Consider the following 26,087-nt stretch of genomic DNA (forward strand, 5'->3'; position numbering starts at 1 on the left):
CTGCAGTTAAATTCGTCAGATAACCTGTTACGTAAAACTGTTCACTCATGAGTGTACAAAACAACTGTCGTCATGCCTCCTGACAGATGTGGACACGATCAGTTAGTATAGAATAAAGCATGGGTGTCTGTAAAGCTAAAGGCTACACGTACAGTTATACACACGATGCATGCAACGACTTGCTTGGAAAAGACACATTTTCTTCATAAAACAAAGTGTTGCATTTACAGAGTTATAAAACACTGTTGAAAATGACTGAACAATGCAGGATGAGCCGGAGGAGTTGATCTGAAGTGCTGTCTGTGTTGTAATCAACACGGACTGTCTGCTTTGATTCTAGTTCTTTCCATCGAAAGCTGTGTGGAAGTATAATGTATGTACAAGATTGTTTAACCAGCCTGGTTTATGCAAAACAGGATTATTACAGAAGAGTATTCGTTTTTTCTCACGGTTCAAAAGTCAGACTTTCTGCGATTGAAGTCAGAATTCTAAGAAAAAAAAAAGAGTGAGAATTCTGAGATTTGAGGCTTTTTTTATTTTCTGTTTTTTGGTTCCCATGTGGCCCTAATCCTCTTCAGTAGATAATTGCATTCACTTGACTAATACTTTTCATCAGTTTCACTCAAGTGTCACTGTGTCCGGTTATCTTCAAAGCATTCCACGGTTTTTTTATTTAGCATTTTCTTCCCCGTTGGGTTTTGTCATGGACTCTCACATTGTACATCCGAAGATCTTCCACTTCAAAGCTGGCTGTGAGTTTATATTCATTGTCCTGTTGGAACATTTCTGCCCTAAACTACAACCTGTGGCAAATTTGAATTCATTATTTCTCAGTTTGGTCTGGGAGGAATGATGTTGAGTGAAGAATAGTGAGCTTGGTATTATAGTTGATGACTTGATTTTAGTTTTATCAGCAAATCTCTCATTGGAACTGAGTGGAGTGTTGTTGAGAGGCTGTTGAAGTAATAATAACTGTGGTTGTGTTAATTCCTCACACACTCTGTGCCAAGAACCAGCTTGTGATATGAAAACATGGCCGTAAAAAAAACAGATTTGAAAATCTATAGCTTTAGTCGCTTAAGTCTACAAACATGTTTGGCAATTTGTCTCCATGCTGGAGAGCTTTTCCCCACTGGAAACTAAAGTTTGTAAATCACTCGCTCCCTGCACACAAGTTCAAAAGTGTTATTTCGTAACTTTCCCTCAGTGACACAAACTTAGCAGCAGCTCCTGTGTCACAGACATTAAGCAAACTTAATAAACTTCCATTTCCAGTTGGAAAGATCAGAGAAGAGCAAGATAAATTGTGTCCTCACTGGGGGCCACAAGTGTCTGTGTCTCAGTGCAGGGGCCACACGGAGCACAGTTCAGTGCTGATTAAGTCCCAACAGTTTTGTTTATTCTGCAGTTCTGTTTTTTTTTTTTTTAAACAAAATTTCAGTACATATGAAAATGTACACGCAGCTAAATTTTTGGTAGCCATATCATTAGTGTCAGGAACTAATTCATGTAACTCAGTCATTCAATAACTGCGTGTTGCTTGAAAACGTTTCTCTTGAATTATCATATTTGAATTTACTACTACATATTTATGTCAGCGCTTTAACTTTAAATGAACAATGTATTGCCAATGAAGCATGTCCAGTGTTTTTCAGTTGAACACAATAGTGTCACTTAGTATAGTATAGCTCAGTGCACTATGTTGTATTCCAATGAAAGTGAACATGAAAGATAACAGTGACACATAATTGTAGATGTTTAGTTTCATGGCTGCACCACGGCCACATTTCTCCACTTTGTAGACACAGAATTTAGTTTCCGTTCACTGACGTGATCCATTTCTCCTGTGCAATCTCTTGTTTGCTTGTATTTGTTTTATATTTAAGTGTACCTCATCGGGTATTTGAATAATGAAGGTCACATGCAATACTTTGTGTGTTTTAACTCTGCTGCTTTCATGTTTTTTTTAGTAGACTTGGTGCATATGCTAAGCAGCAGAAATACAGCAGAGCTGTCAACATGTCGCGCCTCTCTTCAGATAAAAGCTTTATCATTTCTGAGCAAACAATCTCAATTATGGCTAAAAGGAAAAATAACTTTGAACAATAAAAGTAATGATTATGGGACAGGGCTAAGAGCTATTAGACCAGACATTAAGGGAAACAGTGCAAAGTTGTCATTTAAGTTTATGGAGGCAACAAAGCTGAGTCATTTATTAAAAATAAAAACAAAAAGATCTACTGGTGAAACAAGATTGGTTTAGCCAGACCTGCCAGGATCTTTGGTACATGTACTGAGATTATTTCTCCAATCATCTCTGGAAAGCTGACCTTGGTGTGGAGTGACTGAGCCTGGATGAAAAGATCAAATGTAAACTGATGCAGCTTCTTCACCGTCTGAAACAGAAGAATTCATGCAAAAAAATGAATGAAATGCAGGCAGATTGTTTTCCTTAAAATGGCTTGGTCTACAAATGTAAGGGCTTTTAAATATCCTGAATCCAAGTGTTTGAAGCTGACGTAAGGATTTAAAACAGGTTACAAAATATTAAATGATGGAGGCAGCAGTGGATCAACAACACCTGCTGTGTGCTGTGATGTGACAGATTTTCTCTATGGACTTTGGTGTGGGGAAAGATTACTTTAAAAAGCGACACAAACTTTTGTTTCCAGTTGGAAAAGGCTGTATATTAAGATATTGTTAACTTGTTATCTAACTCAATGCCGAGAAATGGACTGAGAGCTGAGGGAGGGAGGGAGGGAGGGAGGGAGGAAGGGGGTGTGGTCTGATAGTGAAATCTGGATCTACAAATAACGTTAACTAGATACACATATACCTGAGAGGTTTAGTTACACTTGCATTTTTGAAACGATGCGATAGCTACACATGAAACCACCACACTTGGGGGTGACAGTGGCTCAGTGTATGTTGGGGATTCAATTCCCAGCCTAGTCTACATGCCGATGTGTCCTTGGGCAACACCTAACCCAAAGTTACTGCTGACGGTCGTGCTGGCAGCACGTGAATGGGTATGAAAGATGTGCACACATAGATGTACAGTATGAATGTATGAGTGAATGGGTGTGAATGGCAAAACAGCTTTGAGCGATCAAGACTAGAAAAGTGGTATATACTGTAAATACGGACCATTCACCATATTAGAAGGTAACTGTATTTGACAGTGTACAATGCAATTATTATTGATCACATATTACTACGTTCTAGATAAGCAGGACAATGATAAGGCTGTCATCTGCAGAGGTTCAGCACTACCAGGTTTGTGGGAGCACTTTTTAACAGAAGAAACCTCTGAAGTGATTTATGTCAGTGTTTGTTCAGACATGGAGGAAATCCTCTCATTTGTGGAGAAGGAAATTGCTGGTAGTGGTTAACTACAGCTGGTTACATCTGTGTGCTGTACAAAGTTTAGGTAGCAGAGGTTTTACAGTTTCAATTGAAGTTGTATTAAGACTTTCCCACTTGTTTGGTGTGTATACAAACAAAATACTGCGACTTTATTCTTGTAATATTAGGGATTTTCTTTTGCTAAATAATATTTCAAATACACGTTTGGTTTATGATAAGAATCAATATAGCAATATATCAGCTAAAAGTCATAATGTTGTGACTTCATTGTCATTATGTTACGACATTTTTCATCCTAAGAATCAACATGCCAATAAAGTTAGTAGATACACAAAATGCAGCATTGTGAAAGCACCACTTTATATTAATTATCAAGAAATTATAGAGCGATAAGCAGGGTAAGTGCAACTGTTTTGATTGATTTTGCAGCCACATTTTGAAGCATGGGGAAAAGGACATGTGTAGATGTGACCACAGTGAAGGTGAAATGATAGAACATGGTGTTTCTCACCATCTGGAGAGAGTCCAGGAGTCGGGTGAGTTGGTAGAACCTCTGAGAACAACCGGTCGCCATTCGATAGTTAACGAGCCGATCCAGCTCATTGATGTAGGTGAGACGCAGCTCGTCAAAGTACTTCTGACTCTTCAGACCCTCAACGGGGACTGGGGGAAAACAGAGACAGCTTTTCACTTCAGGTTCTGTGGGGGACTTTGTTTCCATGCTCAGGTCAGTGACTTACTGATGCTGAAGAGGAGCAGGGCCTTCATGCAGAGATACTCCTCCTGAGTGATCTGCAGCAGCACAAACTCCTGTGACAGATGTCTCATCCGTATGCAGTGCTCGTACATGGTGGATATGTGCATCCGGTGTCTGCAGATGTAAAAAGGTCGAGGTTAGTGATGTGAGGGAATGAAAATGTTCAAAGGATAAATGACTCTCTACATTAGTCTGTAATGGATGACTGCAGAGGAGGAGAGAATGTCAGAGGTTCGATGTATTTTACTTTCAGACTGTAATCGTGACAGTGAATTATCTTCCTAACGATACAGATCTCTGGAGCAGGATGTCAAAAACACACGTCGCCCGAATCACTGTCATTTCTTACTGGTTTAAAATCCATCACAGAAGGTGATTGGATATTTCACAGTCATCGTGAAATCATTCTGCCTTGGATCATGGATCAGGAAATGACCGTTTGTAAGAAAGCGGGAGATACAGGTTCAATAAAGTTTATTCACAGCACTCGTCTAACACTGAAATATCACCAATCTACCAGAGAAATGGAAAGATAAAGAGATGGAGGGGCATGGAAGTGTATGCTTTGCAGTTTCAGGTGTATGTGTATGTGAATAACTGCAATATACACAAGCCAGTGTACAATGCAATTATTATCAATGAAATATTATTATGTTCTGGATAAGCAGCACAATGATAAGGACGTCACTAGCATAGACTAGTTTGATTTACAGACTTGGGAGTGACTTTAAAATATGGGAGAAACCAAGAAACTAAAGAAGACTAGGGACCAATTACTTAAAACATCACTTCCAACTATTTAGTTCAGCAAGAAATAAAGCAAATGTCTTTATGTTGGTTATTGAGTCTGCGAAAGGAAATGTCAAGAATATTTGCAAAAGTGAAAGTGGTGGAAGCAATTGAAAGCAGTTGCTGTGGCAACTGAATTTAATACATTATTTAAAAGTTCAGTTTAAGAAATCTCACACCTCTTTATTTTATTATTTTATGTTATTGATTCCTGAGTCCAAAAGTGGCCTCCATTATAGGTAAATAAAAAATTCTGGATACGTTAATGTTAGACACTAATTAACACATACCATCAATCTATCAGTCAGACACTTTGTTGTTCCTACAGTATGGAAAATGGCCATGATTACTCCAATTTTTAAATCGGGGGAATAAAGCAGATGTTAACAGACAGTTTATTACCAGTTTTATCTAAAATGATTGAAAAATGGACAGCAGAGCACTTAATGGATCATTTAAATAAATGTTACCCTCCAATTTTGTCTACTTTACATATGAATGATTGAATTAATGTTTGTAAAAATATCACTATTCAGGCACAGTCTGTCAAAGGAGAAGAACTTCAGATTGTACATGAATCTAAATATCTTGGAGTTACAGTGGACTCCAGGTTATCATTTAAGAATCGTTTTAAAAAAGCACATCGAAAATAATTCATTTCAACACAATTTCAGGCTAATCAGATCATCATTGCCAGCAAATGCAGACAAGATTATTATTACTATTTTTTTCACATCGGGTACTGTTTCACTCACCGGACACTGGCAAGCATGACCACCTTAAAACCAATAGAATCACCCTTAAAAAGGCTTAGATAGAAAAGTATTACATAGAAAGCCTCTTTCCTTCCATCATTGCCTCATACTTCAGCAATACAATAACCTTGCTCCACCCCTCATAGACGTACACCATTCAGTAAACAGGTGATAACAGGTCTCAAGTGACAGTTTTTACTGTGTTGCTTAAAATCCTCTTCACACCCCAGTTGTAACCAATGAATGAATGCATTGTTACAAAAATGAAAAATGTTACCCGTGGAACGGACAGGCTTGTAAAAACACCATCCTATCATATTGAACAGCTGGAACACATGAATCTGATCGTGTTGCATCAATCAAACCCCTCTTCATGCACTAATCGCACCGTAGATAACACCAGACCATATGCTGTCTTACTAAATCCTATGGGACAGTTGCAGCAATGTTATGGCAGAAAAGTGCCAACAACAGGTGACTAACTTGCTTCTACTGGACCGGAAGGGTTAACTTAACGTCTTTGTGGACTTTTTTTTAGAGTATTTGTTGTTTTTCATCTTCACATTGTGAAATGAACAAGTGTCCAAAAAAACTAGCGTCACCGAAAAGTACCGAAAGTTACCGATGCTGCACAGTGCTCGTGAATCTGTGTCTGTTGCATATTCCTGTGCTCTGGAGGCGGAGCTTCGGGAAGGAAGACTGAATTAAAAATGTAGCCTGCTCAAACAGGATCTCCAACCCTACCTTTAATGCTGTTAATGGTTTTTCATATTTGTACTGTGGATTGAGTTTCATTTTGGTACAAAGTGATTTCATTTCTTTGTTAACTAGAAATTAAAGCCATTTATTAGTGTACCCTCACAAATGTTGATGACAATAAACCCACAAAAATGTGCATTTGAAGTTGTGTGTAATCAAGCCTGCCATCATAATACACTGTGTATTATGTATATATATATATATATATATATATCTATATCTATATCTATATATAGATATATATATACATATACATATACATATATATATGTATATGTATATGTATATGTATATGTATATGTATATATATATGTATATGTATATGTATATATATATATACATATAAACTGGTGACATGATTGTTCTTAGAATTAATCTCTTGAAAACAGTCAGTAAAAGTGTTTGTTTCTTGGTGTTGTACTAAATGTGATGCTAGCTGCCAGGCCACACACATCCATACACCTCTGTGTTTTTTTGCTTTGTCAAAAACTTTGCTGCTATTTTGCATAATGATTGTGGCGTCACATTCAAGGACACTAAAAACAGCAAAGACGGAAAGAAAACAACACACTAATGGTCCTCTCTTATTTAAAGTATCCACTTATGTCAACGTGGGTTACTATTCACTATTCAATCCCTTACTTAATTCTCATATTTCCTGACATTTGGATAGGTTGAATAACTCCCGTTTTTAAAGCTGGATTTATTCAGTTCAGCTCCGCAGTGCACAATTTCTCAATTGTTTTTTGGGCCACTTAACAGAAGCCTCACCTAATAAAATCTATGAACATGTTCAGCACTTAATCTTGCTATTAGACAACCGGCACCAAACTCCGTTAAGAAAATCAGTGATTTTTACAGCATAGCACACAGGGGTGTTGATCCACAGCTCCTTCCACTAGTAAGTTAAAAAGAGTACATTTGTGACTGTGGTGTTTTTTTTTCATTCAAATGAACCAAATGAGGCAACAGTAGACCAGCAGCTCCAGCAGTGTCCCCACAAGCCACAACTCTTAAGATATTATGGACATATGCAAGGTGAATATCTTCATTGAGTGAGACTGGATTGTTAATCTATTTTTTCTGATAAAAAATAGCTTAATTTCTGCACAGTTGAAGTCATTACAACTGAACTGAATGAACAGATGATGCCCAACAACATTGCATTCTGGGGATAGCACAATATGCCCCTATTTAAAAAAAAACAAAAAACATGAAATATGGTTAAAAGAGGTTAAAATGGAGACTCTAATTTGACTGTAGGTGTGAACGTGAGAGCAAATGGTTGTTCATCTCTGTATGTTGACCCTGCGATGGACTGGTGACCTGTCCAGGGTGTACCTCACCTTTCACCCTCTGTCAGCTACGATTGACTCTACTGGGCCAGGTCATAATATTTCAGTGATTTCAATTTTAGTCCAAATTCTTAGATTTATTTGCTCTATTTCTCCGTGAATTGCATTTGGTTGGGACAGATGAAAAAGTGGTCAATGGGGTTTTTTTTAACCATTAATGTTCCCCAATCATAATTAGACAGATTTCTCCTCTGTAGTTTTTAATATTCATGCAATATCTTCCATCAGGGCCATGAGAGTTTGAAGTGTGAAAACTAATGTTCCCCAATTTAATCTCAGAGTAACAAAAGAGTGGCTAGCAAATTAGATGACCGGTGCCTGGGACTATTTCTGCTTTACTTTTATAAAAGTCTGGAGGTTTCTTTGTGTTTGGGCAAAAGCAGGAAAGAAAATCACAGAAAGATGGAGAGAGAGACAGAGACAAGTGTGTTAGCACCAGCCTACTCACTGGGGTGATATGTATTATGAGGAGACCAGAATTTGGGTCACCCTCTGATAAAACCCTTTTAGAGATGATAATTGCAAAGAAGAATTCAGAGCAGTGCTTACTCATTGAACACAAGATCTGGGGCAAAGTAAAGCATCCTTCCGTTGACGTTCTTATAGGACCTCCATCCCAGAGCAAACACCATCACTCCCATCCAAGAATGCTGAATGACCGTCATTTGGTCGTCCATGTGGAGATTTCTAAATCCTGAGGAGAAACAATACAAAGGACAAACGCGTCTCACAAAACAAGATACAAGTCCATGTACATCTCACCAGAATAATTCATTTTCAAAACAATTTCAGCGAGAAGTGATGAATGATTAAATCATGATAGGAGCCAACTGCTAAAAAACATCACCAACACCAACTGAGTGTATATGACAAGGACAAGACCAAGAATTTTAGGGACCGAGACTAAGTCAAAACCAAGCAGCCAATCTTTTATTTTTGTCCCTGACGTCAGAGTTGGCATCAGCTGTAAAAAATGCATATTGGTCTATTTTACAGGTCAGTGTTAATCTTTTAGTTAATATATGTATCGTCTTATTGTGAAACCAAAAACACTTTGTACTAAGCCAATTTTACAACATTCTAACTAAGAGGTTTGTTTTTCATCCAATCACAATAACGATTAGTACAATAAACCAGTTGTGCTTTTGAATCCATGACTGAGACCAAGACAACACTAAGTAGTATTGTGTCTGAGCCCTCTGACCGATACCACTACTATGAGTACACTTCTTCTGACCAGAAGAACAGCCCCTTTTTAAATTGAGGCAACACACTGACCTTTATAGGCTTGATTAATTTCTTATTTAATCTGACTGAAATCTCTTGCTGATTGTTCTTTGTTACCAAATGGATAAAATTATTTGCAAAATAACTTGTGGTGTCCCCCAGGGATCAATTTTAGGCCCACTTTTTATAATTTATGTGTTTTTCTTGGATTTGGTTGTGTTTACGTTGCCTTTTTCCAAATATAAAAGCTACATAATCTTGCATCTTAGCAGCTCTATGAAGTTTGATTCAAATCAAATTTGAATCAAAAAGAAATATTTTCAATCGGAAATTGTTTTGAATCAAAAATCGATTTTTAATTGACTCTTGACCCAGGAATCGGAATCAAATTATGAGACTGTAAAAGATTCACACCTCTACTGACTACAATATCTAATCACCGGTGCTAGAAAACCTACACTCCTGTGTGTTACCTGGCAGTCCTTTTGCCCATTTGACCACTTTGACCAGCTGCCTCTCTCCCAGCTCATTCAGGCTGGTGAGCAGTGTGGCAGCAGAGTCCGGTTGCCGATAGTCGTGTCCCGCATTCACCACCTCAGGCTCAATGGACTCCAGGATATTGAGGAAGACTACCTGGGAGTTAAAGTTCAGGCTCATTTTAGGAGACATGTTCTGGATCACCTCAGCAGAGTCCTGCACAGGATGATCCTCTTCAGGGTTTTTCTGTTGTCCGATCTTCTTTAGCTTACGTGCTGTAAGACAAGAATCATAAACATTCCAACTTCAGCGGTGACATTTCGGCATTTTTTTTCAAAAGATTAGTTACAAATCCTCCAAATGTTCAACTCTTTTCAACAAAAGGGAAATGTTTTCATTTGTATGCACACTTTGAGACATTTGACATGAGATTAACTTTGCAGCTGCTTTGAAGGCGATGTGTCCTTGGGCAAGGCACTTAACCCCACCTTGCTCCAGACAGCTGTGCCAATAGCGTGTGAATGGGTATGAAAGATGTATGATAGATTATAGATGTGGCGTATGAATGTGAATGTGTGGTTATCAAGTCTAGAACAGTGCTATATAAACAGACCATTAACCATTTACTCCATACAGTGTTTTTCCGTGTTTTATTTTTCACAGAACAACACAACATATGGCCCAGACCTTCACACACATACAGATATATACAGGGAGGGGAATGACGATAATAAAGCAAAACAAAAACAACCAAGACGCACACAAGGAAAGACACACAACATGTCACAGTCTATGGCAGGCAGTTAAGGTCCTGTCCAAGGACAGAAATGGCTCCCAAACAGATGAAAATTTCCTTCATCTGTATCTGGCAACCTGTCCTCCAACTGAAACGTACATATAGGTCATTTTTTCAACCCCTGAATGCGATGTAAAGCTATGTTTTTATTAGTATTTTCCAACTCGAATATGCACATCGAGCCGACTGCCGGTGCCGACATCAGCGAAGCTACTAGATACCGCGTCTAAGGCGGAAGTGGTTGCTGTTATGTATACAACCGTTAGGGGCGCTGGTTTTGAAAACGTTAAGATAGGTCGTAATTCCTGCATACGACCTATATGTATGTTTAATTGGAGGACAGTCTGGTATCTGGATCATCTGTAGGGAGGGGCCTATTGTAGGCTGGTTATTTGAGTACCGGTTGAATATTTTGAACCAAAATCCAGGCAGTAAAGGGCAGGACCAAAATGACCTTCTGGCGCTTTCATCTGTCATATGTTGGTGAAAGAGACGGATCCATTCTACATTCTATGTAATCTGGATTTACAGATTAAAGCTAAGCCCTCCTGTCTCCAGGTGTGACATTTACACCTTACAGTTAAATGAAGTGTGTAGACAAGAACTGTTCAGCTGATTTGAATTAAACTCAGTCACTTACAACAGCTAATGTCACCACTGCTAAATAAAAAGAAAGTTATACACACAATGGAAACTCTTTTTATTGTCTTGTGCATTGTTGAGAATGAAAACCTCCATAAAAAATGTTGCAGCTGTAGTTTTTGAAATCTTTTTTTTTGTTGCGTGAATTATCAATTTTATCCAACAATACTCATACAATACTAAGCATATTAAATCAAATTTCACTGGGATGAAATCTGTCATACCAGATGAGCCTCAGCTGGTGGAAGGTCCTTTTGTTATGTGTGTAGAAGTGTTTTGTGCCATTATTGCTTTTCTATTTATTATTAATTTCTGCTGGTGGACACATCTGCAAATAACCGGTTTCCTCCATAACCCATAAAGGGAGTAAAAGATAAAGAAAAATACAAACATGGTAAATAATGAATCTATCTTTGCTCCAAGCAACAACAAAGCTACAATTTCTTTCCTCGCAAAGCTGAAAATCATGAGGCAACGGCTTCATGTGACAACCTGCACTTACACAACTGCAGTAAATTGGAGCAGGCACTTTGATTTGACTGCCATGTCTACCAAGTCGAGACACAGTCCAACTGGATTAATTATATTCTACACACAGCCACCAGATACATTTCCTTCTTTAGCAGTCTGGCTTAATACTGCTGCTAAGCATGACCTACTGACTGTTCTCTGTTACAGAGCTGTGAACAGTCCTGCAGCGCTCAGCCTGTTATTTCAGAAGAGTGACAGAAGTGCTAGAGTGCGAGTGACAGACAAAATGACAAATGATGACTATACTGAAAGGGCGGTGAAGAACAATGAAGATATTTTTCTTGTTGAATCGGGATGCTATGAACAGAGAAAAAGCCACATTTTATGGTTTCATTCTTCGACAATAATATCTGCCTTAAGGCAGTAAAAACCCACTAAGAATCAAAATATGAGATTATTTCTGTAATCCCATTTAATATTGTTGATGTAATGTGACTGCCAGTGGAGAATCTCTCATTGAAACTACAGCCTGGCTTTCCAGCTCAGCCTGATAAATATTGAATTGCCAGTTATAGATACAAGCTAAACCTGAGAGCCGCGCACGCAACACACACACCTCACATTTCCATTTCTGATCCAGTAACAAACACTGGAAATATAAAATGGTTGATTAAAAATTCCTCTGTGGGATTCTCTACTGTCTATCACACAGAGAGCTATTTGCTGTTTGCAGAGATCAGGTTGCGCTAACCTTAAGATCTGTGTGCTGGAGTTGAAGGAATATGGATTCAAGTCTTTGTTAGGCTCACATTACGCCCAGTGGAACAAATAATCAGCAGATACTGTCAACTGTTGTCATACACAATCAGTCATTTGACCAGTGTGTGTGTTTCTATCTTTGCGAGGACATTTGACCTTGTGGGGACATTTTGTGTGGGCCTCCCATAAGTGATTTTTCTGGGTTATTATTAGGTTTAGGTCATGGTTAGGTACTCGGGTTAGGGTTAGGCCAGTTGTAGTTATGGTTACAGTAAGTCTCAGGAAATGAATGAAGTCAATGTAATGTCTTCTGAAGTCATGGAAACAAGTTTACTCTGTGAATCATGCAAAAAAAAGCAATCTTGTCTCATCTCACCTTATCTGCTTTATTGGATCAAGGTTTGAATAAAGGAATATTATTTGCAAATGACCTGTTGAATGGTGAGGACAGATTATGTCTCATGACATGACGTTTTAGGTCAGGAGTTCTCAAACCTTTTGAGGCCAGGAAATCTGAACAGGGGAGGAAATATTCCAAGGACACCCTCATTATATGAACACTGATATCTCATTTGAGTACCATTTATACTCCAAAAAAAACTGCAGATAACATACTCATTCATCCATCTTCTACCACTTTATCCTCAATATGAAGGTTGTGGTGCCAAACCCAGCTGACCAAGGGCGAAAGGCGGAGGACACCCTGGACAGCAGGGCCGCATGGAGACAACCATCACATACCTAGAGCCAATTTAGCCAATATACTTAGATTTTATTTACTCAACTCCATTTGATGATTAGAATTTTACCACTGAAATAAATGTTGTATGATGTAAAAAAAAAAAAACAGTATAACAATATGCTAAACAACTGGACTTCAACAATGCTTAATGCAGTTGAGGTCTTGTGGGGAAGTGCAATTGTTTTGGAACTGGCAACAAATATCTTGACTTTTATTATTGGGGATTTAAGTAATGTCATAGAAGCAACTCACTTAAATAATATCTTGATTATGATGGTCAAAGCTTTAATACTTCAGGAGGCACAAATCAGGAGGCGCACATTTAACACTGACAACATGAGAATGGCTTTAAAACATAAGTGGGTTCTTAAAAATAAAACTAAAGAAGACATTTTTCAAAATGGGTGAGATACACTGCCTGGTGAAAAAAAAAGTCACCACCTGGATTTAACTAAGCAAATAAGTAAGGGGTTGCTGCAGTTGGTCAGGTCTAGGTTCAGCAACATTCAGAGTAAAGTTTGGGGTTCATCTAAAAACTTGTACAAAAAGAGTACAGACTCTTGTACTGTACTCTCCATTTACTATATTCATCGGTATTGATGTTTGCAATTATCCTGCATAAAATTAAAATGTAATGTATAGTGTAGTGTATTTTTTTTTAAATTATAAGTTTTTCTTGTTTCATATTCTCCTAAATTGTTGATTGATGTGTTATATGATATTGATGTGTGCCCACAAATAGAAGAAAACATATAATTAAAAACTGACCTCCATTGAACAAGTTGAAATAATCCATTACAAGCACAATTTATCTCATATCATGTGAAATGTATTCTCTGTGTTCTTTGGGGCATTTTTTGTGTGTCACCCTCATCAACTTCAACTACGAAGCTCGGTTCAGCGCACACTGAAATGCCATTTTTTCACAGTTCACACTTTGGTTTCCAGGTTGTAGTTGTCATTACATCACTAGTTCAACAATGTCAATCTCTGAGGTGTGGGAGAGTGTTGCATCTGACAAAGAAGAAGGAAGTGAGGGCAGACTGCTAATAATTCAGATGTTGTATTTTGCATTAAAGACAAGATCATTGTGATTTTGTGACACAAAATTATGAATTCTCAAATAATACAGTGGACTTTACTATTGGGTTCCTTATACCAGTGCAATAATTGGGGTAATCCCTTGATAATATCAAGGATGACGCTAATTCGCTAAAATCAGTGTAAAATAAGTGTATAATCATGTAAAAATGAAAACTGTTTGGTTTTTGTAACCTTAGAATCATCCTTTTATATGAACTTAAGGTAATGACCTTGTTTATCTTGAAACGACATGTTTTTACAGCAGCCTGAGCAGACATGCCTTTCATGTTGTCATGAAATGGTTTGTTTCTGTTAGCAGCGACTACTCTCAGCTCAGATGTCCGTCCACTTTTCTACCTGTTGAGAACTGCATGCAAGTGGCAGGAACATGCACAGCTACAGGCAGAAATTTATGGTCTGACGTTTTGCCAAGTTAATATTGGTTAACAACACTTAAGAGCTGAGGTGTGGTAGGAGCTAAGAACAGAGGGATGGTGAATACCTGAAAACCAAGTTCAAGTTCCTCACAAGAAAACCATTTTGGTAGGAGTTACACTGCAAGCCCACTAGAAATAAGCCAACAAACAAATTGATTTAAAATGTCTTGTCATTTTATGCTTGGCTAGTTGACTTAAAAACACGCTTGTAAATATCAAACCACTTTCAGACTGTGAAGTGTTCTTTGAAAGGAGGAAAAAAAAATTTTCTTAAAAAACTTAAGAAAATGAAACATCACAAGCAAATCAAAAAAATAAAAAAATCAGTGCTCGCAATTTTCCAGTTGAAATTTCCAGATGCATGCCATTCCCATTGTTGTGTCGCGTCAGATAACTTATTCTCCGTGTCGATGGATTTGTGGCCGAGTTCAAAAGTAAGGACTCGACTTTGAGTGGAGTTCCAGTGTACTTTTTCTAGAAGGTCGGAAGATTCCTACTGTCTGGAACGCAGCACTACTATGTGCGAGGGCCACTGTGACCCACGAAAGCTTGAGACACCTCTTATGTAAGCTGGACAGACATTTCCCCTGCTCAAGCCTAAAGAGATCCTCTGGTGCTGGCAGACACATAGAAACCTCCCGGCAGGATGCACTTAAAATGATAAATGCGCCATAAAATGATCATGATATGTCATTAAAGGTGAATAAAACACTGGCTTCACTGTTAACAAGGGTACAGTCACGTTATTCACAGGTTCAATTTTCATTTTTGCAGTCAGTATCCATAAGACACCCCACACACACTCCTTCTCAACTATTTAAATTGCAAATCCTGTCTGTGTTACTCGTGCTACTGTGCTGGTGTTGCCTCTGGTGCATTAAGCCCAACCTCCAAACCAGCACCCCACCTGCAGGCTGCAACTGGGGTGGGAGGTGCGGGGTTAAGATGTTTACTCTTCACTCCCCAATATTTCAATGCAAACGCGTCATAGCCAGGACGCCAAAACTAAACCATTTGTGTTGTGATTCAATAAACATTGTGCTTCTGTACATGTGACACCTACTACATCGTCTGCCCGACCACAAAGAGGGATCCCTCCTCTGTGGGTTTCTCCCATTACAAGGGTTTTTACTTAATCCATGTGAGGGTCTAAGGATAGAGGACTGTACAGTCCTTCGAGGTCAATTGTGTTTGGGATGTTGAGCTATATGAATGCAATTGACCACCCATTGCCACTCAGTAACAAAGTCCGTTGCACTTCAGCAGCAGAATCACTGCGATGATGGGTCAGAAATGAACACAGACATGACTCAAAGCAGAGAGGAAGTTGACAGTAGACTCTGGTCTGTACAAATCACAATAGTTCAGCCAAAGTTGGCCAACACACACACTCTATAGTCCGTTATTGCCGCCTTGTCGTCTCCTCTCATGGTGTGATAATTCTCGTCTGCTGCTCGGAGCACACATCACACTACGACACACTATCACTTTCAATCTCTGCCTGTTGCTGACATTGAAAAAATAACTAAACTGGGTAAATGTTCATGAAGATAAAACAGTGGGACAGTTGCACAGTTGTGTGCAGTGTGTGTATGAGTAAGAACACAATGTAACACCAGGTTCAGTAATGCTGAGTGCACGGCAGTATACGCTCTCCAATGTTTTTAATTTAGACTGAATTACCTTTTTTAAATGTTTTTTAATGCTAACATTGTGCATTATTCCCATTTAAAGTAACAAGTTAACAAAAGGATGTCATTTATTTACAAAATTTAATTTTAGTTCGAAATATAAAAACACAAGTTAAATGCTTAGTATTACTGCTAGGAATGGACATGGCTATATTTTGATTATTCATGTGATCATAAAAAGTGGATCAGTTACTGTGACTCTTTGTAATATATTAATAAGGTACAAAACAAATGTTTTGTCAATGATTGCATTTATAAAAACAAATCTTTCGATGACCTTACTTGTGGTGCAAATGTGGCAGCAGCAGCAAGCATTTAGTGAGTGGACTTTAAGTAAGTTTGCAGAAGTGATGGAATTTACAAGCTTTCTTGAATGAGTCTTAAAGCTCTAAACGCTACACAGAAATTATGAAATTTACCAGGGTCTGTGAATGCATCTTGTCAGCTGCTCCTGTTAGCTCAACACGCCGTGAACCCTGCATTACTTTTACTAGCTCTCAGTAAAAGTAAAAGTTACTAGTTATTGAATATGCTGGTGTTTTCTCTCCCGCTTGTGTTATGGGATTTGTGTGTGTTTTCGGTTTTGCATTGTTTTTTTTTGCAGGGTGTTTCTGTTGATGCATGTGTTTTGGCTTTCTGCAGATCATTTTTCTTCTGCAGCACGTTTCTCACATTGCATTTGTTTTTGTTTTCATTTGTGCTTTTGAATCTGCAGCGTTTGTAAACATGCAGCTTGTCTTGACCTTCTGCATGTGCTTTGGGCCGTTGCAGTGTGTTTGCCCCTGTCAGCCACTGTATGTTTGTGCCAAAGTGTTAAAATATAAAGGCGGAGTGGCAGCTTGTGTAAATCATTTCTCACTTGCTGGCGGTGAAATGTGGTGAAATGTGGTGAAATCGATGTGTCTTTTGGCAGACGTTTCCTAAGTGTGTCAAAGTGAACACTGGCAGTAGGGCTGGGCAATATTATATCTATATGCTAACATGAGACAGTTATGGTGCATTGATAATCATCATATTTATTATATTGAAAAAATGTGTGAAATACTATTCATATATATATATATATATATATATATATATATATATATATATATATAAATCACTTTATAACACTTCTTTAATTTGATTTGTGTTATTATATAATTTGATCATATTTATAGTCAATGTTATGGTTTCTAACCCACATAAATATCCTTCATTTAACATTAAAAGGCCAAAGGAAAAACAAACAGGGATTATCTTAAATGAAAAGTGTATTTTAAGATCACGTAATACAGATCATAAACAGCAGATTTACAGTGTAAGGTTTCATGAGTCCACAGAAGCAACCTGTGTGCAGCTTTTTAATCCATATTTATCTCCTATATGAGGATACAGACTAGAAATATCCAGATATTATTTATAAGCTATATGCCCAGCCTTACAGAAATAATGATTTGATTTATATTGTGATATATATCGATATTGAATGATTGTAAAAAAAGTATATTGTGATAAGGTTTTGATTCCTATAATGCCCCGTCCTATTGTCCAGGCTCTTTTACGCAGGTAGAAGATTTATGTACTGAATTTCCAAATGCACATGTGCAGTTAGCGTTCTTCACATTGCTGCTTAATGAAGTTACTACAATGTTTGGATGGAGATAATCGCCCTGTGCAACCTCTATTTGGGGACATAATTAAAATGCCAGAAATAATATGGAATTCAAATGATGAAAAATGAAATCTCTTGCAGGTATTCTTCTCAATTTTGAGCAGATGCCAGACTCAACTAAAGAAACATTTTGAGATTGCATTGCTTCTCTTGAGACTTTACAAACTAAATGGAGAGAAACAAATAACAGTGATTTAATAATACAAAAGTAATAACCTCTTTCTAATACTTTTGCAATAAATTAAGTAAAATCCTACTTGGCAAATTAGAACGTTCCTCAGAATTTAATGATTGGACTTTGAAGTAGTTTGAAAAGCCTCGAGGATAAAAGGACCAAATAGATAATTTTTCTGCCTCCACTGCAACAAATTATTGTCAGAAATCTTCCTGTGAAATACCCCCCATGTGAATTACATGTCCATGATGAGAACATAAGTGAAAGGATCTCTTTAGCCACGAGCAGAAAAGGTGTGCCTTTTTACTGACAATCACAGCATTAGATCACATTTTCCCTCCATGGGTTTGTCAGTGACTGGTGGCGAAATTACCAGCATGTCTGCTGCTTTCATTCACATGTCTCATGTCAGCTTTGTGCCTCTGGTACAATTTTCACCGCTAACAGAATGAGAAAATGGAAGAGAGTGAAAATTGAACACAAGACGGAAATTAGTCCACTACATGTCAATCTCTATGACGAACAGGTCTGGGTGACAGTAAGGAGAAGTGAATGGAAGGGGTCTAAATTGCACGGTAGCTCAGTCAGGGGGCTTGATTATCAGTAACATCCCCTATTGTGATGATGCTGCAATTGGAGAGAGTTAGCTCGGGTGTGCCGCGTACAGAATAAAGTACTTGGTCCTGTGGAAACCAGTAATAGTTTCACTTTTAGGAACTTCACTTTCTCTGTTGTTTGCTTTGTTCACACAGTGTGATATATGCTTTTTTTTAGTATTATGCATATATGTATACATCTCAAAGGAATGGTTCAGTTTTTTTTTAGTGCAGCTGTATAAGGGACTGACCAGCCCATTTTTATTCCAAGAGCGGCATATACCACCGCTCTATTTCGTCCTCTGGCGCCGCCCTACAGATGCACAGGGTATCCTTCCATGTCTGAAAGAGACGCACTGCATGGCGCATTTAGACGCCCAGAGCAGCTGCCCAGAGTGTCCATCCACACTTTAACGTCACTGTGAGCATCAAGCTGGTACTAATCAGTCACTGGCAAGGAAAATATATCCTCTATTATTTTATAATTATTATTAGTCATGGAAATGTTGATGATGTTCATAAAATAAAAGTCTGCCTGTGTGTGAATATCCACTATGCCTAACCTGGATTATTATCCAAACCCTAACCTCAGTCCTTGGCCCTGACCTTAACCTCATATTGCACGGCTTTCATTTCACCACTGCTCTGCTCTGAGCATCTAAATAGTGGCTTTACATTGGAGTCAATTGAAACTCCCAGTGTGTCTCTTTCAGACACGGAAGGATACCTTGTGTGTGTCAGGCGACGCCGAGGGACACTCTCGAGATGAGAGAGGGTTGGAATGACACATCGTCAGTGCTGACTGTGCTAAGTGAGCCCCCTGCCTTGAGAACCAGCCTGTGATATGGACATGAATGCCAGTGGGGACATAAGGAAAAACTGATTTTAGCCAAAAGTCTTGTGATAAAAGTCACGCCTACATACATTTTTAAGATCTCTTTATTGGATATTTAAGGACAGAGCATATTTATATTGTAGTGACACCATTCTAACCCTTGTAAAGTATAAAACTGCATCATGGGGAAACTGAGAAAAAATCAGTAAACCAACATAGGGCAACAACATTCATTCATCCATAGTCTAGCACTATCCTCCACATTAGGGTTATGGTTCGTTGGAGCCAATCCCAGCTGACACAGGGTGGAAGGCGAGGTTCACCCTGGACAGGTCACCAGTCCAGACAAAAACAAGCATTCACTCTCACATTTACACCTATGGTCAAAAAAGTGTCCAGTTAACCTCTGTGTGGTTTTTTTTTGGACTGTGGCAAGAAACTGGAGAACTTTGAGAAAACCACAGGGAGAACCTGCAAACTCCACAGAACGACCCTTGTTTGGGTCTTTTTTGCTGCAAGGCAACAGTGCTAGCCACTGTCCTCTCCTGAACCCCCTCCTCCAGTCATATTTCACCTGTCCTGCAGAAAATCCATTGGCTTCCAATCAAATTCCATATCTTACTGAGCTGCTTCACACTAATATACCCAGACGTACTCTTAGGTCTTCCTCCTCCTCCTTCACCCAACTCACCCACCCACCTGCCTGCTTGTCCACCATGGGGTCGAGAGCCTTCAGCCTCTGGAACTCTCTGCCACAGGACGTAACACATTCAAAATTCTTTCACCTCCTTCAAATCCCGCCTCAAAAGTCACCTTTTCAGACAGACACAAGCCCATTAATCCTGTGACTGAAATTACCTCACTGATGTACTATACTGCTGTTTTTATAGGATTTATTATGTTTTACTATTTTGACTGTAGATTTAAGCATGAACTGATTTTATTCGACGAGACTTTTTGTCGCTAAAACATTTTTCTCTTTGTTTTCAATTCAATTCAATTCAATTTATTGTATAACGCCGAATCACTACATACATGATCTCAAGGCACTGTACATAGACAAAATTAGTGAGAGCAGAGAAACCCCACAATTCCCACAATAAGAAAGCACTAGGCATCAGTGCAGAGAAAAAACTCCCTTTTGAAGAAATCTCTGACAGAACCAAACTCAAAGATGTGCAGCCATCTGCCTCGACCGGTTGGGGTGAAAGGAAAACTGGGGATCAGTGTCTGTGTCTGTACCTCAAACAACCATACTTCAAAAATGTGAACTATCCCTTTTAAGGTATGTTCTTACTGCAAACATACAATATAAGCAACAAATGATACTTATCTTATGATACACATGATAATATGGTATGATTTAGGAGACCATATTTTCGTATATAAATGCATCCTACCTCCCAGAGTCATTCCAGCCTCAAAACACTTCTTCAGCCGACAGGACGGACAGTTTTTTCTTCTTAGCTTATCAATGGTGCAGTCATTTTTGCTCGCACACAAGTATTTCTGTTTGCCTACATGGAGGGAGAAACCACATGTAAAGAAACACTGCAACAACAACAACAACATCGAAACAAATCGGGTTTAGCTGCTGGATTCCAGCATCAAATCTGTTGACCAGTGTTTTTCATACCTCAAAATAATGATGTTCTCAAATGTCTTGTTTTGTCGACAAAACACAATTATTCAGACTTAATTAGTTCTTGATTATATAAAGCAAAGAAATCAGAAAATATTCACTTATTTTAAGAAGAAGAAACAACCAATATGTTTGAGCTCAATCGGAGAAGGAGGCTCCAACTCGCCGTTCTTTGCTGTTTACCTTCTGCAGCTCTTTTGAAGAAGACCTTGCAGCTGCCACAGGTGAGCGCACCGTAATGGCAGCCAGACGCTTCGTCTGAACAGATCAGGCACGTCCTCTGTGGTGGAAAGAAGAACTCCATGGGGAACATGTGCTCTCTGCCAGCCTCAAACCTGAAGTCAAACATATAAAGCAGACTTTTATAGACCATTAACAGCTATGATCATGGAAACACTGAGTGGTGAAAACACAATACTTCAATTGATGACTGACATTTGACTTGCAGTCACGTCAGCATCATCACTATCATCTGAAACCAATAGTGCATTTGGGATAACTAAAGCCTAACCTTGAACGCATAGACCGCAGCCAGCCCATAATTGTGTTTTACTTGTTAAATTGCGTCCGAACTGTAACCACAGCGCAGTTAATGTTCATTCCCCAGAGTCACACTTCAACCTCTCGCTGCGATTTAAGGAGGGCAGGGAGTGTGATGACTGAAGATGGTGTGGGAAATGTTTGAGCACAAAAGCACCACAAGTGAGCAGGAGGTGGGGGGAGGCTGGTGATGGTGGTGGCGCGCGGGGCCGCTGAGGGTGCCCGGGCTTCAGCCTTGAACACAGAGCTGAGACTGGAAAAGGCTCAGACACAACGTTGCCTCAGCGATATGCGACACACAGATATAAAGGCTCTCCTGTTCATAGCTTCAGATTTATTTCATTTCAACACTAATAAGCAATAAAACGTGTAATTAGTCTGTCTTTCAGCCTTGGACTGAAGTTTTCAAGGCTGTGATTAGTCATATGACAGGTTGAGGAGATGAATAGTGACAGAGAATGATTATGTGGCGTGGGATCCGTCGGTCGTGCAGTACAGTATAACTGTATGTGTAACAAAAAGCACATCAATATCAGCATGGTCGCAGCTGCTTATAATAACCAGTGATCCTGAAAACACGATAAATAAGACATCCACAGTTTTAAAAACATTTTTGCTTTCCATTGTCCATAATTGTGTAAATCCCGACTACTAACTGCTCCAGCTTCTCAGCAGGACTGAGGACAGTGTAATGAGGCCACTGTAGAGGCACAAGCTTTTACTACAAGTTCACAGCGTTGTTTACACTATTAATGGTGAAACAATGGTAATAAAACACATTTCTTTTATTGAAAGTTTTTTTTTGTTTCCACTATTTTAAACACTAATTTGTATTTAACAGTGTGTTGATTTTTACATAATATATTAATGGTAAATGGTCTGTATTTATATAGTGCTTTTCTAGTCTTGATGGCCACTACAGTTTTGCCATTCACCCATTCATGTGGTGCAGAGCGTGTTCACATGCTGTCGGCGCAACTGTCAGGAGCAAAGTGAGGTAAACACATCGGCATGTAGACTCGCAGTGCTGGGAATCAAACCCTCTAACTTCCAGTTGAAAGACAAGTCACTCTACCACTCACCCACCTTCGCCCCACAATAGACCACACTACACAACATTTAACTAAACCTGTTTTAAATTAATTTACATAAATATGAATTTGTATGAAAAATATCAAAAGGTCAGCCCTTAAAATTGTGGTACTGAATGCGACTCGCAGAGCTGGGAATCAAACACACAACCTACCAGTTGAATGTTGAATGGTCTACCAGTGATCCACCATTGCCCCATATTATTTTATAATGATATATTGTAGATCATATTTTGTAAAGGACAAAGTACACTGAAAACAGAACATGGTTGAGAAGCTAAAAAAATACGACTTCAGTTGGTGACACCTACATTTATTATGAAGACAACTTGCCCACTTTAGTCTGAGTGAACTCAATTCATTTAGGTCATATTTTTCGTTTTTGCATTTTCTTTTTTCAGTGTATAATAAGTATATAAAACTACACAATGTATCTAATTTTGAGAGTCACTTTTTCAAATGATTGGAGAACAGCGCAACAAGATCAAACTAAAGATGGAAATTCTGACTTTAAACATGTGTGGTTACTAAAGTTAACAATTCAAGAGAGCAGCTTACGTGTGTTATTTTGTGTAAAGGATGAGAGACCTGGAAAACCTGGAAGTTATTTACTTTACAAACCCACAGCGAAGAAGTTTACTGCTGTAGTCTTATTAATAAAAGAGCTTAAAAGACCACTGTGTGTGTGATGGTTAGGGCCAAGGAATATGTGTGTGTGTGACAGCGAGAGAGAGAGTTGTATGTAGCCTTTAAATACAATGTTTATTGTCTGCATTGTCTGAGAATATATACATTAACTTTATTAAAGACTATTCAACATATCACATTAATGATTTAGTCATATTCTACTGTATATTATTATTATAAGATATTTCAAATAAACTTTGCTACTGACGCATGTTGAAATTATTTAGAAGGAAACGGTCATCACTAGGGATAGGATCACGTACCACATTTATATGATTTATAATCGTCTTATCTTAAAATTCTTGTTTTTATCTTTAAAACATAAAAACATATGTCTTTCCAACATTTTAAGAGTTTAAAAGCAGTTTTTTCAACAATATCACAGTCATACTGACTTTTCATATTGTTTCATTAGCAGCAGCAGAACCTACACTTTGACAAAATACAACCAATTTGAATTTCTGCACATCATCTGATTGATAATGGATACAAACTGAGTAACGGTACAAAAGCTCTGCCTGTTTAAATTTGCAAATCTGAATAAAAACTACTACTATTTTTACAACTGCAGTAATATGTGATCATGACATGACATGTTTACGTCATCTTCAGATCTTCAAGAGACAAGTTTAACATTAAATAAATAAATAAATAAAATAATGGAAACATTTAAAACAAAAACAAGGTAATTATTTGTATTCATGGACGCTATACAAATAATTACCTTCCATTAAAATAATACTTTTGCTCAACTATTGGTCCAAAGGTGAAAGGTGCCATGGTTTGCGCGACGTTCAACATTTCCATAAACAAGTTGACTTTGTGCCTTTCTGCATAGAATCTGTGTGTTCTCCCAGTGTGTGCGTGGGTTCTCCGGTTTCCTCCCACAGTCCAAAAACATGCAATATGGGGATTAGGCAAATCGGACACTCTAAATTGACTTTAGGTGTGAATGTGAGAGTGGATGGTTGTTTGTCTCTCTCTATGTGGCCCTGTGATGGACTGGTGATCTGTCCAGGGTGAACCCCGTCTATCGCCCTATGTCAGCTGAGATTGGCACGGCACCCCTGCGACCCTCATGTGGAGGACAGAGCGGTAGAAAATGGATGGACGTTGACTTTGTATCACTGGCTGCAACATTAGTATAAATAAATAAATAAATAAAGAAGGCAGCAGCATGTGAGCCTGCAAAGCGTGTTAGCGGTACTATTTGAAAGAACAAAAGTGTTCCACAAACATCTGCTTTCACTCATTTGTGAGATAATGGCATGCAGGCTCTCCTTGGTCAGAGGAATTACAAGCAGCTGAGCAGGTTAATATGTTTGGCTCGTGTATTGAAATGTTAACTGATCCCACAAAATGTAAGCATCAATATAATTTTACATAAACCCTGAGTGTGTGGTCCTAACCCGTATTGGTGCCACATTATGCATCATTTTTGCAACAGAGGTTGCAGCCTTATTCCAGCAGCATTTAGGTTAATGCACTGCATTTCCATTAGAAGTGTTATTGTCCCATTCAATCCTTTCAAAGTCTCTCTGACCTTGTTGCAGCATAAAGACACAACTATCCAGTAATCATGGAGTCATGAGTCTAAACTGCTTAAAAAAGTGGAGCAAAATCAAAGCAGCTGTTCAGCTGAATACACGTTACAGACGGGACAAACTAAAACTTTCTTGACTAATACTCAAACATGGAGCAAGGCCACTTCAAAGACCTGATTGCTCTGGGTTTTGCAGTCGGAGACGTTGTCCAGATAAATCAGCAAACCTGCGTCAAGGTGATAAGACACAGCAGAGCTGGATCTCCCAGGACCTCAAGGTCTTTGTATGTGTGTGCCTGCAGTCAGACGAGCTGCTGAGCAACACAGCCCGGCTCCTGTTTGATGTTATTCAACTCCATTCAAATAAGCAGCAGAGTGTAAAATACTATATACCGTCACTTCAACATATCGTCTTCACAGTGCATGCTCCCTGTAAAAGTGTGAAACCATTCAATCGGGTGATAATTACTATTACAGTTGTTAAAACTTGACTCATTTAGTTGGTCTATATCATTTTTTAAGCGTTGATCAAGAAATATTTGCTCAAGTTACGCAATGTTGTGCATGATTTGTGATTATTATTTAATTGTAATGTTTTACCAGATGGAGGAAAAAAAATATTATCAGCCAAGGCAAAATCCATATGTAGTAGGGCTGCAACTAACGATATATTTTTTCGACCAATCAAGTCGTAATTTGGTCCATAAAATGCCAGAAAATCACATTTTATGTTTGTATTTTTGAAACCCAAAAACGATCTCAAATTGTTCTCAAATGTCCTGTTTTGTCAACAAACCACAGTGATTCAGTTTAGATGATTTATTGGTTGTATGGAGCGAAGAAAGCAGAAAATATTCACTTTTCAGAGACTGAAAAATCTGAATTTCTTTATTATTGAAGAATCACCCAAACCGACTCGTCGATTGTAAAACGAGTTGTCAATTAATAATCTTATCTACTCAGTAGATAAGTTCCATGCATCAGTTGTTATTATTTTATTGAGATCTTTTATCAGATGGAGAAAAAAAAACCAAACACTTTCATATCGGCATCAAAAAACATATTGTAACTCTGATATAATATAATAATGAGCAAATAAGTTGTTATTTCATGTCATTAATGAGTGTGATGGATGTTGGCAGAAAGCCTGACGCGGCTCTGGAGCTGTGTCTCCTGCCTGAGGGAGAGTAACTGTGTTGGCTGTGCAGTGTGTGTGTG

General features: G+C 38.4%; 1 protein-coding gene across 2 annotated transcripts in view; it reads right to left on the reverse strand.

The window, feature by feature from the left end:
• The window catches only part of ar (androgen receptor), a 37,527-nt gene that overhangs the window by 7,346 nt on the left and 4,094 nt on the right, over positions 1-26,087 (reverse strand). Inside the window, exons 2-8 of one of the 2 annotated variants that reach the window (XM_044043064.1) lie at positions 21,192-21,343; positions 20,767-20,883; positions 9,482-9,760; positions 8,331-8,475; positions 4,107-4,237; positions 3,878-4,029; positions 2,331-2,396 (exon numbers count right to left, since the gene is read on the reverse strand). In XM_044043064.1, coding sequence (XP_043898999.1) covers positions 2,331-2,396; positions 3,878-4,029; positions 4,107-4,237; positions 8,331-8,475; positions 9,482-9,760; positions 20,767-20,883; positions 21,192-21,343 — 1,042 coding nt within the window. Of the gene's footprint in view, positions 1-2,169; positions 2,397-3,877; positions 4,030-4,106; positions 4,238-8,330; positions 8,476-9,481; positions 9,761-20,766; positions 20,884-21,191; positions 21,344-26,087 lie in introns of those variants that run through there. The other variant, XM_044043063.1, reaches the window with a different exon arrangement.

The sequence above is a fragment of the Solea senegalensis genome, linkage group LG13 (genome assembly GCF_019176455.1).
Source record: "Solea senegalensis isolate Sse05_10M linkage group LG13, IFAPA_SoseM_1, whole genome shotgun sequence".
In the NCBI taxonomy this organism is placed as follows: Eukaryota; Metazoa; Chordata; class Actinopteri; order Pleuronectiformes; family Soleidae; genus Solea; species Solea senegalensis.